The sequence below is a fragment of the Aedes albopictus genome, chromosome 3 (genome assembly GCF_035046485.1).
Source record: "Aedes albopictus strain Foshan chromosome 3, AalbF5, whole genome shotgun sequence".
Taxonomy (NCBI): domain Eukaryota; kingdom Metazoa; phylum Arthropoda; class Insecta; order Diptera; family Culicidae; genus Aedes; species Aedes albopictus.
The window spans coordinates 395,803,695-395,820,272 of NC_085138.1; the positions used below are offsets into that span (position 1 = coordinate 395,803,695).

Consider the following 16,578-nt stretch of genomic DNA (forward strand, 5'->3'; position numbering starts at 1 on the left):
CAGGTGGTCCATAGTGTTATTCATAGCCAATTGGGTTGTTTAGTGAATAAAATATTGCTATTTTCTATAGCCTAATCGAAAGAGCTCATTTTTCTGAGTATAACGTGATTTTATTGGATTCCAATGCCTTTGTTTTGATGGTTAAATTAACAAAACAGTTTTAATTTTCGTGGATAGAATGACAGTTCAATCGATAAAGTGTCAGTTCGACCCGAACAAAAAAATTTCCCCATACAAACTTTAAAAATAGTTCCCGGATTCCAAGAATTATGAAATTTCGGATTTCGACTAATTTTTGGGCGAAGAATCTGATTATGAAATAATCCGGATACCCCTAAGGACAAACGTCTTGAAATCCCGCTTCAACAGTGCATCAGAACTTTAGACGCACAAATCTCAAGAAGCAAGCTTCAAACCACAGTGCATTTTATTATTCTGTTCTTGCTCACTTGAAATAAGCTTAAAATAAAAAGCTCAGGTGCGTTGGTTTTGTTTACGAAGAGATTTGTGCTTTCAAAATCGTGAGTAGGTGCCAAAGTTGGCCATTGTGGCGGCCATTTTGGGATTCTAACAAGTCTGTCCCTAAAGAACCCAATTGAGACAACCGCTACCGACACTACACATCTATCTAGGCTGATCGGGAAAAGAAATTAACATTGATGGTTAACTTCTAAACGTTCAGTCACCAACATTAAAAAACATCTTTAGGGAATTTTGCGAGAATTTGACTGGAAATTTATTTTAAATTACATCGGGGATTCTTTGAGTAAATCCTTCATGGACACCCTCTGAAATTTTTAAAGGGTTTTCTTCAGAAAAATCTACTGAGACTGTTTTGGTATTTTTAGGATTTGGGAATTTCCGAAAGGCTTCTCTTCAAAAGCTCTTAAATGGATTTGATTCTTAATAAAATTCTTTTTTAAAAATCCTGCAGAAACTCCTCCAAGAATTCCTCCAGGAACACTTTGTAAAATTATAAAAGGTTTTTCTGCAAAAAATCCTATGAAGATTATTTTTAATTGCCCTTCCAATTCCGCCGGAAATATTCCCTGGGATTTCTTTGCAGATTTTTTTTTACTGTTTTCCAGAACTTGCACAAAATATAACTGGAGGGGTCCCTGAATGAACTCTAGGTGATATCTGTGGTGAATTGTAGAAAGAATTATTGAAAATTTTCTGGAAGAATTCTTGAACTTACATTCCTGACGACATAGGTGGATGAAATCCTGGAATAATCCTTGGGGGAATACCTGAAGGAACTTCTTGACATATCTCTAAAGGAACAAACGATGTTATGGAATTTCTCAATTAATTTCTGAAAGAACTCCTAGAGATACCTCTGGAGAAATGCTCCGAGAAATTTCTTGTGCAATTTCTGCTGAACTTTTTGATGCCCTGTAGAAATTCTTTAGGAATACACTGAGAAAACTTTTGAAGGATATGATTTTTTAAGATATCTCTAAAGAAATACCTGAAGATCCATTTCCGGATACTTTAAGATTTTTTTCTTGAAGATAATGTTGCTGTAAAAGCTTTGTGTATTTTTTTTTTTGAATTTCATAAAAGTTTTTTTTTACGGGCCCATATAGCCGAGGCGGTAAACGCACGGGTATTCAGCATGACCATGCTGAGGGTGACGGGTTCGATTCCCGGTCGGTCCAGGATCTTTTCGTAAAGGAAATTTCCTTGACTTCCTTGGGCATAGAGTATCTTCGTGCCTGCCACACGATATACGCATGCAAAATGGTCATTGGCAGAGGAAGCTCTCAGTTAATAACTGTGGAAGTGCTCATAGAACACTAAGCTGAGAAGCAGGCTTTGTCCCAGTGAGGACGTTACGCCAACAAGAGGAGAGGAGGAGGAAAAGTTTTTTTTATTTTTTTTTTGATTATAAATACAGCTTATTCTTCACAATTTTATTAAAGTGCGTGTCAAACAGAAGCAGTAAAGCTTGAGCTTGACTTTCCGCCCGTAGATTCTACTCCAGTATCGCCAGACCAGCTACACTTACACAAGGAGCCAATAAGATATCTGTCGGGACTAGCAGGCATCTTAAGTGTGTGGGTGTTAGTCATCCACTGTTTTTGCTCTACTTTTTTGCCACGTAAGATTGAATGTAGGAACGTGGAAGGAAGTGATGATTGCAATCGTTTGTCCACGGCAGACTGTATATTCGTGTACACGTGTCTGCACAAATTATGCCGATGTCGGAGTGTTGGTGGGATATGTTTGGCAGAGAGTTCACACTTTGGTGCGTGGATGAGGGGTGTAAGGTGGTGGATTTGTGTGTTTATTGCTCTGCAGAGATGGCATTGCGCTCAGAAAATGTGCACAGTGCAGCTCATTTTCATACTAATACCACTCATTCTTGCACACACACTGAGGAGCATGCCATCCCTGTTGCTTTGAAGATTGCATAACTCGTAGGCGTTATCTGATAGATTGATACTGTGCTGTGAAAGTTAGAAGTAATGAGTGTTTTTAACCCGTTTCTGATTCTAGCGGTGGCTTTCAACAAATATATGTATATATTTTCGTCAATTTTGGCAGCTCATCACTATTTATCATCTAAACGACTTCGATTGAGATGATGATGTGTCATACTAGCCATCGGCGCTTTGACGTACGGAGTAAGCTCAACGTCAGCAGTATCAAATCGATGAATGTCAACTCGGACAACTCCTTTACTCCTTTAGTTTTACAGTACCTTTCAGTAAACTTTCAAACTTTTTGCCAGATAGCGTCAGATAACGATAACAAGATCGACGTAGAATCTTAGATCAGGAAGGTTTAGGCTGCTTTTACGAGTTTACAAATTAGATGAAGATCTAATCGGACTAATCAATGCACCAAAATTTGAATTGGATGAACACTTAGTAGCAAACAGTATTGCAGAAAATTGAAGGAAATAAGGAGTGGTTGCGGTCATCCGATGACATGGAACTGGGTGAGATCATTCCGAGTTTTTTTATTCTTCACATACTGGAAGAAGTTGGGGTAATTTTGCCAATGCGTTTCCATGAGAACTCCTAGAGTCTGTAATATCTGCAAATTTATCTTGTAGTTCTGGTGCAGGCCTAATATTGAAGCGATAAAAATGTTAGAAGAAAGTGATTGCAGTTCAATCATTGAGCAAATTTAAAATAATTGGCTTAATTACCTCAACGGCTGTCGAGCACAGCTTAGTTAAATACATAATTCGAAAATAGCTATCTAAGCTTGAAAAATTATTCTCCGTATACTCTAAGTTCAATAGTGTGGGAAACGCGTGACTATTTCCATGAGTCGGTCGATTTTCTCGATAGGGAGATGGGGACGCGAATGTTGAATGCGAAATCAGAAGCGCACGATAACTTTCGTGGGAAAGTCGGTTTTCACGGTAGTGTAAACGATCAATGCGGTGACGCGTTTAATATATAACGATCGTTGACGTATGTACATTACCCTTCCTATCGTGACCAAATAAATCATAAATCGGGATGAAGACCTTGTCGTGTATTTTCATATAACTTGTGGATCATATCACCTACCAAAGGTGGCTCCAAGATCCACACCTCACCCTACCCTACTAACCACACCTCCTTCCCGAGACAATTTATTTATTTATTTATTTATTTATTTATTGTCGTCAATCAATTTGTAGACCTTTACAATTATATGTATACTATATTACAATGGTTGCTTAAACCTATCACCTAACCCTACTTGTCTCAAAAAATGCCTTCTTAAGCATATCTCTACTCATAGTCATATCAATTTTGTCACTATGTGTATTGTAACAAGACATCATTCTATTCAATGGCCCATGTTTTGCATAGTCTGTTCTGTGGTTATTAATTGAAAATAAGTTTCTATTCCTTAATAAACGAGTGGGAGCAGAGAAATTCAAATTTTCCAATATTTTGGGGGAGCATATTCTATTTGATATAACATCATTTATAAAAGCAATCATGGCAAAATCTCTTCGATTTTCGAGGCTATCTAAATGAATCAACATGCTCCGTGCCGCATAAGATGGTAGCGGTAAGTGAGCCCAGCCTAATTTCCTTAAAGCAAACAACAAAAACTGTTTTTGGATCGACTCTATCCGATTAATGTGTGCAACCTGATATGGAGCCCAAACAACACTACAATATTCTAGAAGAGGTCTTACGTATGTCACATATAGTGTTTTAATTGTATGAGTTATGTTTAATTTTCTCGTGAATGTAATTGAATTGCATTTTTTAACGTTAAGTTCCAACAGATTTTTGCTACACCAGCTGAAGAAAATATCAATTACATTTTGAAATATTTGTGGGGATGCTGTGGATTCCACAGTTTCAATTAAATACGGTTGTCGAACTAACATTCCTTCCCTTTCTCGATGACGGTAAGGACGTGGCCGGCACCGTTATTGACTTTAAAATATTGAACTCTAGAATTGTGCACATTGAGAGTGTGTAGCTAGTCCCAAGCACCATTCATTGGTTCTCTGTGAAACTTCGATTGTTCTGGTCAATCACGAAGTAGCAACTACGATGTGTACGGTTACCTTTGCTATGCAGTGTGGCAGCAGCGCCACCACGATGTTACCACTTGTGTTGCCATTTCAAATGACCGTTACACAGTTTTGAAACTGAACTTCGATGTCTGGTTACTGTGTCTGTTCTCACAGTATAACTAAACACTCTCCTACTTACCGAGTCTGTCGTAGCATCCCCGTTTCGAGTTGGCGTCCTGTCGCACCTCAGCAGCAGCTAATGAAAGTGCACTAATGCGTTCACAGTACCTACTGGTGGGCGCACATTAAACGAGGTCTTTAAACTTCATCAGCTGGGGGTAATATGAGTAGCAGTGCCGGATTTAGGCTTCGGGGGGCCCGGGGCAAACTTTATAGAGTAGGCCCCCAAAAGCAAGATTTTAAAGATGTAATCCACGTATTAATTTATTGTCAAAGTTGTGTAATTCGTATTGAATTTTTACTTTTTTTGCGGTTGCAATATTTTACAAATATTTCAAGACTTAGACTGAAAAAAGTAAGGTCTGAAGCAATATATTCTCGAAAACGTCGGTGAAACCCACCATCGGGGAAGGGGGGGTTGGGGGGTTCGGCCAATGACCATTTTGTATGGACAAATAAAAAAAATTGTATGGACTAATGACCACGCGGGGGGGGTTTGAAAAGTCCCAAAAAAAAAATGACCACGTGGTTTATGGACAGCCCCAAACCACTGCTCCAAGATGTTTTTGGAAGCTACGTCACAGAGTGGCTACGTTTCCAAAATTGATCCGAATTTCCTAAGCATCTTCTGGAATAATTATCATCCTCCTCTTCTTGGCGTAACGTCCTCACTGCACAGTGTTCGTAATCGATGATTTTGCGATCAAAATTAAATAACTTTTTTTAGATTGGTTCTAGAGGTTTGGCGTGTTCTACAAAGTTTTTCTGCATGTTAAAAGGCGTCTTCTGATAAAATGTAATTAATAATTAATCCCCCTAGAAGTGAGATAAAATTTTTATTTTTTCAAAAAAAATGTTTTAGAGATTTGACGTCTTCGGCAAAGTTGTAGCTCATAATAAGAGAAAAAACTTCGTAGAACATGTCAAAGCTCCACCTCTTACGGTTTTCGAGATATGGAGCGTTTTGTGCGAAGTACCCCTAAAACTAGTTTTTTCAGTGTAGCTTTAACAGATAAAATCCTACAGTTTTGTAACCTTCTACAAACTTGTTCAGAACGTCAAAATACACATTTATTCCGAAGATTTCAAGTCATTATATCTTAAAACAAAAAAGTTATAGGCAAATTAATCATATTTTAAGGTGTACTTTCACCTTAAGTAACTATTTCCGGCGCAAAATGGCGCAGATGGCTCAGTCGGTAGGTGAAAGATTAGACTTTTTACTATCTCTTGAGGGTGGAAACCCTCGTGGGCAATAGTGGGAAAGGTGTTTTGAATACAAGGCAAAAACTTATTATTTTGCCTGTAATACAAGAAAAATAATAAAATTAATAAAATCAAGATGCCCGCAGTAATTTTTACTGCATTGCGTAATTTCCGAAAATTTTTTACAACATTTTTGAGCATTGTGCTTACCAAACAGAATATTTTTGATGATTTTGAATTCATATTGTTAACTATCAGATGGCCAGGAAATTTCTGATAAAGTTACTTTAAAATTAACTGTTTGAAGTTTTTTTTCGAGGCAATATTCAAGTTATGTAGCGCTAGGAATAGGAGAGAGGAAATATTAAACAGTTCAAGATGTGCATCAAAACACAGAGTAGATTTTTTTCATGTATTTATATTTGTTGTTGTTTGACTTTTCAACTTCGGACACAGTATCGGAAAATATCAGGAGAAGCATTGATTCGCCCGATAGCAAATTAACAGCTTTTTGGATAATTCACGAGTTTCATATTCAACTGGGGAGCAATTGAAATATATATTGCTTTGCTTTCATCAGAAAATCATCAAAATGTGAATTTAAGAGTGCGAAATTACAACTATCTTAATAGTGTTTTTAAATATTGGAAAATTTATTGATTTTTTAATTTTATACAAAAGAGCACCATTTTCTGAGCCACTATTTTTTTTTCAGATTTTTAGAACTTTATTTCGGTACTTGAAATCAACTTCAGAGATTTTTCGATCAACTTTTGACAGCTGGGCAACTACTTGACAGCTCCGCCCAGTACAAAATGCGACAAGGGGTGATTCGACAAATCGCTCTCATACAAACTTGAAATTGATTTTTAAATAGGGTCCCGGGCACTAAAATTAATGAAAATTTGAATTTCGGCTCAGTTTGGCATGCAGATTCATAATATGGAAGTGTCTCAACATCGCTAAACAGCGCTAAACAAGCCAATTAGAACTGCGAAGGTATTTATCAACACGCATTTACTATTCTAACCATTATAGCAATTCAATTGTATGACTATTGGGTAGGTAGTCAATCGTTTGAGCATATGTTGTCATAAGTTTGAAGAAATTCAAATACTTTTATTTAGAACTAGCTTAAGTTATAACTCTAGGATTATAACAATATTTTCTACTGATTTTCCAATTTTTACAGATAAAAACTCACTGTTTTCCGCAAAAACTTTGTTAAGATTCTGCCGGAAGCAACACAGTGCATTAAAAATTACTGCGGACATCTTAATTATATGTTTTTAATATATTTTTACAGTATTACAGGCAAAATAATACGTTTTTGCCTTGTATTTAAAACACCTTTCCCACTTTTGCCCACGAGGGTTTCCACCCTCAAGAGATAGTAAAAAGTCTAATCTTTCACATACCGACTGAGCCATCTGCGCCATTTTGCGCCGGAAATAGTTACTTAAGGTGAAAGTACACCTTAAAATATGATAAATTTGCCTATAACTTTTTTGTTTTTAGATATAATGACTTGACATCTTCGGAAGAAATGCGTATTTTGACGTTCTGAACAAGTTTGTAGAAGGTCAGAAAACTGTAGGATTTTATCTGTTAAAGCTACACTGAAAAAACTAGTTTTAGGGGTACTTTGCACAAAATGCTCCATATCTCGAAAACCGTAAGAGGTGGAGCTTTGACATGTTCTACGAAGTTTTTTCTCTTATTATGAGCTACAACTTTGCCAAAGACGTCAAACCTCTAAAATTTTTTTTTTTGAAAAAATAAAATTTTTATCTCACTTTTAGGGGGATTAATCATTAATTACATTTTATCAGAAGACGCCTTTTAACATGCAGAAAAACTTTGTAGAACACGCCAAACCTTTAGAACCAACCTAAAAAAAGTTATTTAATTTTGATCGCAAAATCATCGATTTCGAACACTGTGCACTGGGACAAAGCCTGCTTCTCAGCTTAGTGTTCTATGAGCACTTCCACAGTTATTAACTGAGAGCTTCCTTTGCCAATGACCATTTTGCATGTGTATATCGTGTGGCAGGCACGAAGATACTCTATGCCCAAGGAAGTCAAGGAAATTTCCTTTACGAAAAGATCCTGGACCGACCGGGAATCGAACCCGTCACCCCCAGCATGGTCATGCTGAATACCCGTGCGTTTACCGCCTCGGCTATATGGGCCCTTATAATAATTATCATATCTTTCCCATTAAAACATCTGTCCTCAACGAACTGAGGCAGATGGGTATTGAGCAGGTGTTTTCAGAATATAATCGTATAATCAACAGAAGCATGCACAATCATTGAAAAATAAGTGATTGAATTGTTAAACAATCAATGATATGACATTTCTAATGATGCACAAATATCGTTTAATTTACTCTCAAAAATTTATTCTTTGGTTTTGTTAAGAAACGTATTTAATTTTTCTACAGAACTCAATAAAAACTTTCAAAAGGTTTTAGAGGAACTCGTGTACACCAAAATTAACCCTCTAATACCCAAATTTTTGATTTTGATCTGAATATCATTTTTTGTCATCTAAAATCGATTTAAACATGTTTTGGAAGATGATTCTTTTTAATTCTCGATTTAGTGAATTTCAGTTTTTGATTTTTCGAATTTTTATTTTTGAACATCCCCAAGCTTTTATATTTTTCCTGGAAGCCAATTTGGGGAACGGATTTTTAGAGATGAAAACATTTTGATATTTTATGATTATTGTTGAAATATAATTATTTTAAATTTTTTTCACAGAAAATTTTATTTTCCGTGTAACTTTGAGGAAAATAATTTTAGAGTGTATTCGATTCTCTTAAACTATTAAACAAGGAGAAAATGATTTGGGAAAAAATTAAAATATGTTAATTGTAGCGATTCAATACAAAAGAAAAAATGACTTCTAAAAGATGACTAAAACATCAATTTATCAATGATTTTAAAAAAATGTAAATACGCTTAAAAATACACCAAAAACCATTTTGAGATGTACAGAACGGTCCTAAATATCAGCCAAAAATATGAAAAAAATGATTTTCCACGAAACAAAAATTACAAAAATGCTCAAACTATTCCCCGACTAAAGGCGGGATTGGGTATTAGAGGGTTAACAAGAAACATCTTTTTATCCAATTGATGAATATTGTATACCTCTCTGGGGAAACAATTGAATCGTTTAGTTTTTGTTTTTTTTTTCAATTTCAATTGGATGAACAAAATTGTTTTGCATTTATGAATAAATTGACGAAACATTGTTTTAAAACATCAGCTCATATCGAAAAAAATATCCCACCAAAAACTGTAAATCCATTCTAAAAATAGTGCCAGTGCACCAAAAATCATGAAGTTTAGGATTTCGACTTATTCTCAAGTCAAATTTCAGATTATGAAATAATCTCAATACTTTTGGTAACCCAATTAGAACTACTCTAGAACAACTGTATTTTATATACAGGGGGTGGCCACAATGTTTGGGATAGGCAACTTTTTTTTCCCACAAAAAAAATCAACATACTGTAACTTTTAATAGAGTGCATAAAAAATCTCAAATTTTGACTGTTTATCAACCTGTTTTATGTGCATCATTGGTACAAATTTGGGCGTGATTGAATAGTTTTTCATGGAGTTGGAACCGTTCGGGTAAAACACTATTTTTTAGACAATTCATTTTTGAGGTGTCATATCTCGGAATCCAGTGAACCGAATTGAATGAATTTTTTAACGTTTATCTACAATATATTGATACTTTATACAACGTTATAAAATGTAATATTTTCTCACGGCGAATTAAGTTATACCGGGTTGAAATTTTTACCCATAGAGAGGCAAATAAGTCAAATTTACAATACCACACAAAAATTACTAAATGTGTTCTTCCTTTAATCTAAATAGGCTTTAATATATCAAATTAAAGATAACTTGAGAACAGAAGTGGAAAATCTTTGGACATCAACACTAACATTTATTGACATTGATGTAAAAAAATACATTTTTCGAGAAAAATTCAAAAAGTGTCAATCCATGATAACCGTTTTTAAACGTTCAAAAAGTATCTATGTTTTAATAGTTTGTGAAGCATTTCTATATTGCTAGTGTACGTTCAAAATTTCATTTAATTCGGTTCACTGGTTTCCGAGATATGACAGCTAAAAAATAAGTTGTTTAAAAAATAGTGTTTTACCCGAACGGTTCTAACTTTGCGAAAGATTAACCAATCGAGCCCAAATTTGTACCAACGATGCACATGTAATGGGTTGACAAACAGTCAAAATTTGAGATAGTTTGATGCACTCTATGAAAAGTTATAGCATGTTGATTTTTTTGTGAGTGAAAAAAAAATTGCCTATTCCAAACATTTTGGCCATCCCCTTGTAAGCTCGTTAAACAAAATATTTATAGTGCTTCGGGATTCTTGGGGGGCCCCCTCAATCGGGGGGCCCGGGGCACTTGACCCCATTGCCCCCCCTTAAATCCGGGCCTGATGAGTAGAGCAGCCAGAAGCTTCGTAACCACCGCCTCCACCATCGCATCGCATCGTCACAATCATCCGTGCAGAATCATAAATAATTGCGCCAAAGTAGTGTTGTCACCATTAATTATTGTGCCAACGAGAGGACGCTTGGCCGGGGAAGTCTTTATGGGTCTCGTCTCGGGCATAGTGTCTTGTCTGGATTGCACCGCTCGAGGATTGCGCTGTTGCGCTGTCGTCGTTGTATGAAGGACGGAGTGTATCAAGAGAGACCACCACACTTTAAGATCATACGCTTGTTTGGGTTTCGGATGAAATATGAGCCACGCAAAATCACCAGCTGTAGTTGAAGTTGTTTCAACGGATTTTTTTTTGCTTTGAGTAAGAGCTTTTTGAAACGCACAAGCGTTTAAGTGTTTCGTTGTAGCATTGTCTAAATTTTCAGCTACAAAACGTTTTTGGATCATTTTGAGGCAATGCATAATAGCAAATTGAATAGTGCCAGTGACTTCTATACAAAACCATTCTTTGTTGGAATTCACAATATGAGTACTAAGTGAAATGAAATTATAAAAATAAACTAACAATTTGTTACGATACCATTCAACACTAACAATAAAAAAATATCAGAATCCTGTGCATATGTTTTCGGCTAAATTATAACATTCTTGTGATATTATTTTGGTGTATCTCTATTTTCTTTATTTAAAAAAAAGTTAATGTTCAAATAGAAACTCAATAAACACACATGTCATGTATGCGTCAGTTTTAGTTGCATAGCATTTACTTCTAACTTCTAACACAATTCAGGAATTCGCATTGTGTTAGAGGTAAGTCACAGACTGTGACTCACAGTAACTTCTATACAACCAGAACTTGCCCTGCTGTCACTTTTGTGTGATGTGAGTTGCTCGAGATTTTTTTTTAATTATCCGATATCGGTTTTGTATGAGTACATTTACGAACAATGGAAACATTCCCACTAAGTCACAACTTACTCCGTTTCACATGCGGTAGTCATTAATAACTGTTCGATCCAAACCGAGATATTTATTTTCATTCTGTTATCTTAATGTTCCAATCCCCCAACTTCCAGATGCAGTAAAATTACCCAAGATCATCATCATCGGCACACATCATCTACTCACCATTGACGAAGAAACGAAGTGCCACTATATTGCTTCCACTTTACTGTCAGTAGCCAAATCGCAGCGCAACAGTTGCTGGTAAGCATCTATCAAAGACTTAAGCCACTTTGGTTAAGCCATCATTATTCAGCTAAACGCAGTCAGTGTGCTGTTTCCTCTTTGCTGTGACTCAAGTATACGTAGAAGTATACGCGTAGTCGTTGTACAAACATCGTAAAATCGGCTTAAGCGCGACCTCAACCTCGTGTCATACATCACAGCAACGAATGCCATCCGATCGCGCACTGGGAAATGAGTATGAGTGGCTCAGCTGAGTCAATGTTGATGGTGTTTATTCTGGGGATGTTTGTAGATTTGAATGACAAACAGTCAGTGGTCTGTGGGATCGATATCGTACAGTTCGGCTTATCGCCATTTCTACTTCTACACATATTTGGTTTTATTTTCTAAGTATACGGAAGCAGTTGCATTCGAAATTGGAGAAGTGGCAGTGAGTTTCTTTATTGCACCAGTACATCACAGAAAGTTCAGTGTAAATTAAATATTTATTACTGATAGGCACATCACATAAACACAAAAGCCAGAAAAAAAGTAACAATTATCAGCTCCAATGACTTATTCTAACCTTGCATCGCATTCGAGTGGCCACTCGCCGAAGCACCAACCTTCACGTTGCGACTACTCTGAAAACTGGACGACGAACCGAAAGATTTTGTAATTGTCGTGCCGTCAGGCAACACGATCGTTTCCACTCCGGTGTTGCTGTTCGCTGTCGAACCCGATCCGTCCTTCCCGATGTTTTGCGAATTACTGGATCCCGTTGATCGGCTGCCCTGCTGACCGTCGGCTACGTACCGCTCGTTGGTGGTCTGGGCTTGACTGGCCTGGCTGCCAAATTTGTCCACCACCGAGGATCCTGCACCACCTTGTGTCTGCTGCCGAATATTTCCGCCTTCCTGTACAGTGTTGGTGTTGGTGTTAGCGTTAGACATTTGCTGATGATCCTTTCCAAAGTTTGCCGATTGACTCTGTCCGCTGTTTTGGCTCTGTAATCTATCCCCAGATTGTAATGACTGCTGTTGCGTATTAGCAGCACTCAGTTGCCCGCTGGATCCGTCGTTGGCCAAATTGGACGAAACACTTCCACCGGCGGTTTGCTGAGCGATTCCACCTGGACCGACAATTGTCTGCGATCCCGTATTGGCAGCGCTGCTCTGAGAGTATCCACGGCGCATGGCCAACTCACGTTCTTCCCAGGTTTGTTCTTGATCTGGTCGAAACACGATATCGCTACGCTTGAACCGCAATGATCGTCCCTCAACGAAAGACAATACCAGCAGGCACGCAATGCAAGGCAATAGATGGATCTTCATCTTGTTATTCGAGGCAACAATACTCCAGAAAAAAACGTTCTACACTCCACGAAAATCGAAAACCGACTGGGCAGTGATCGTTTTATTGGTTTCATCTTACTTCATTAACTACATTACACTTTGCGATTAGAGAACAACAACAAACGTTGAGCGCCGAACTTCAGTCAGTCGAGGAAGAATATTGTTAGCAAAGAAGAACATATCAAGCGTTCGTGTGAATGTAGTAAATGTTATTAAAGGGAACCGGCTTACTGGAAATTCTTCAATTGATAACGTTGCGAGTCTAACTACGAAAGTCGAATGAGGAAAGTAAACATCTGCCTGAGATTTCTGTGAAACAGCCGTTTGGGAAACACCTTCAAGTAACGGAGAAATGATGACGGACTGAAATACTGTTATCAATGTTGGTACGATTGCTGGTTATTCGGTGTTTTGTGATTATTTTCGTGTTTTGTTAGTATGTTAATTGTTTCATTCGTCGGAAAAATAAACATTTTGTTGCAAAATCTGTGGTACACTCAAATTAGCATGGATTTTTAATCTACTCATATACAAACATGAATTTGCAATTGCATCACCAATTTTTGCATATCAATAAGATTGCGCAAATACCGGGGCCCGTGGCGCAAGTGGTCACACGTTTGCTTCATAAGCAGATGGTCATGGGTTCGATCCCAGTCCCGCACTTTCGTCAGTTGCTCTTTCGCCCTGAGAGCAGCTGACACTGACCCTCTTCTGAACTTATGACTAAAACGGACCCGGATACTTAGCTTGATACTTGGGCGATCGGCAACTCATAACACAGCGTAACAAAAAATAACTTTTGGTCTGTCTCAAGAGCAAACTTATGTGTCTCTGACAGATTTTGGGCCGCTGAATCCGAATCCGAGCTCAGAATTGCTCCAGCACGTCACAATTTTGAGCTATACCTCAATTTATAGGGCAAAATATGCAATTTTGGGATTTCTTGACTGCAAGCCATTAAGGATGGAAACATTTTTTTAAAGCAATCAAAATTTAAATTGGTCAAAAAACATCTAAATTAACGACTCATGCAAAATATTTCGTTTTAAAAAATCGATTTTGATAGTTTTAAGTGATTTACGTTAGGTACGATATTTCCCATACAAGTCACCCTCCAAAAGTTGCATGCAAGTTTACTTACTAACAGAAAATGCTTAAATCTATCAACTTTGATTTTGTTAAAACGAAATATTTTGCATGAGTCGTTAATTTAGATGTTAGTTGACCAGTTTACATTTTGATTGCTTTGAAAAAATGTTTCCATGCTTAATGGCTTGCATTCAAAAAAGCCCAAAATCGCATTTTTGCCCTATAAATTAAGGTATAGCTCAAAATTGTGACGTGCTGGAGCAAATCTGACCAACGATTCGGATTCAGCGGCCCAAAATCTGTCAGAGACACATAAGTTGCGCTGTGTAAGGCATGCTACACAAATTACGTAACGCTAAAATCGGCGATTTCAGACTCCCCCCCTCCCCCCTTGTAAAGCTTTTTGTATGAAAACCAAAAATATTTTGTATGGCTCGTAACGCTAAGCTAGACTCCCCCCCTCCCCCTATAGCGTTACGTAATTTGTGTACGATGCCTAATGGACCCCCAATCCAACAGAAAAATGGAACAACCAACAGCCACACATCAAGATCCTCGTGTCCATTATTTTACCATGATAGGGTAGAAAGTGAAAAGCAACCAGTTCGATATAGTAAAATAATAGAATACATTTGGGCACTGTACAAAAGTGAAAGTGCAGCTGCCAATTTTAATCCCACACGTAGTGCCCTAGTGGACAAAAAAGCTGTATATTAGGTTAAGGGCCGATTTCTTCACCCTGGCTTAGGCGTTAAGCCAGGTTTAACTATATGGGTAAGCCTGGCTTACGAGTTAAGCCGAGGTGAACAAATTGGCCCTAAGTGGATAAGAATAAAAAAAAAGATTGCGCAAAAACCGTTGGAAATTTTTCAAATTGCCGTACGTGATGATTTTGACCTTTGTGTAAGTATCCACACTCCGTAAGCATGAGACGCATGGATATGCCGTCTCTTTTGCATTCACGAACGTATGGATCTCCAATGTAGAGAAATCTGAAGAAAAGTAGCATCTTAGAATTCTCACGTCTTTGATGCTATCCAAAAATTTCATCCATTGGTTCCATCGCTCATACGTTTCACAGGGTGGCCACTCAGTCGGGAATTTCGGGAAAACCGGGAAAAGCTCGGGAATTCGAAACCACCGGGAAAATGTCGGGAAAACCTCGGGAATTGTTGCTAGCCATCGGGAATTTCCAAAATTCTAAAATTTGTACAGTCTCCAGAAGCATAAGTACGAGAATCTGTGGGAAATGCAGTCAACAAAAGCATTCTTGGAAATTAATATCTTGTCGTCGAGTCATGACAATTTAAGTTAATCATAGTGATGTTACCTAACATCACAATTTGAACAACTTCAAAGATATTCTAAAGAACATTCTGGCGAAAAGACTGGTTGAGACACATTCAAATACTTAAAGATTCTTGTGTCACTTATGCATTTAAGGATGTACATGTTTCTGAAAACATCAAGCGTCCAATAAAAGTTTTATAAAACATAACAAAAATTATAACTTCTTTCTAAAAAAATATCCTTGTAAAATCTCTAGGAGAATATTTGATATAGCCTTTTGTGGGGGTTGAGAACCTCTGGAAGATATTACTTCTCTTTGCGTTACCCTTCTAGCAACACATGCATGTTGCAACACACCTTTTAGAAAGGGCAGCCAACCGTTTAGCAACGACGCGATCAACAACGAGCATTTTCATCGTATCGTCTCCCTCTGCTTCGCTTCGATCACGCTCACACGGGTAGTGGTGATTTCCGAGAGGCAAGCACACGGCTCAGTCTTCGGTCGTCGGTCGAGAAGGTAAGTCCAACATGCGCTCTTGGGCGATTCTTTCATGCGGCACATTGACCATTCCACAATGGCTACCGTGACAGGTTTGTTTCTGGTGCAACAGGAACAAATAAATTTTATTTTGAAATGGAATTGACTGCTAGAGAGAATCGTCCAAGAAAATTTCGTGTTTGGACCGCGGGTGAACAATAAATTGTGGTTGGATCGCGCGGTTGATCTGAAAAATCATTCTTTGTTTGAACGTGTCCGTTTTGTGTTCGAAGCTCGTGCGTTTGCGATTGGAATCGGCAGTGAAGAAGAGTCGTCTTGCGGGGTGGCTTTAATAGTGACCATTGAAGTGAAAATTTACAGCTGCTTCGTCTTCAAGAAATTTCGATTTTTATATGTGCTCGGCATTCATATTCGTGGTGCGATTTGGTGAGAAAAGTGTACCAGTGAAACACATCATATGGCTAAGGGTATAGCCAATAATGGGGGAAATATTGGAATAAAAACGTGAAAGAAGCACTGCACCATTTCATAAAGTGAAAAAAATGCTCTGATACGGAATTGTCCAAGAATAATCGCGAAAAGATCTGTGCAATTACGAAACACGTGTTCATTACAAAAAAAATCATTGCGCCATTTTTTTTTATTGAGTAATGTGAAAAAAATTTACTTCCAGCATAAATTAATTATCGAACGTGTGATAGTGTATAAGCGAAGCTGTAAAGCGACTTTGCTGATAGCCGTGAAGACATCAAGGTAAGAAAAAAGTTTTTCTACTTTTGGGGCAAAATATTCTGAGATTTTTCTT

The 16,578-nt window shown here is 37.5% G+C and overlaps 1 protein-coding gene across 1 annotated transcript; it reads right to left on the bottom strand.

Moving 5' to 3' along the window:
* Window positions 1–12,024: 12,024 nt before the first annotated feature.
* LOC109410537 (uncharacterized) lies at window positions 12,025–13,321 on the bottom strand. The gene has a single exon (XM_019684071.3). It carries the CDS (start codon window positions 12,869–12,871, stop codon window positions 12,119–12,121), a length of 753 nt encoding a protein of 250 aa, XP_019539616.2. The 5' UTR covers window positions 12,872–13,321; the 3' UTR covers window positions 12,025–12,118.
* Window positions 13,322–16,578: the final 3,257 nt, after the last annotated feature.

Bases quoted from the DNA above. Each gene is read 5' to 3' on its own strand.
- LOC109410537 (XM_019684071.3), bottom strand. From the start codon at position 12,871: ATGAAGATCCATCTATTGCCTTGCATTGCGTGCCTGCTGGTATTGTCT.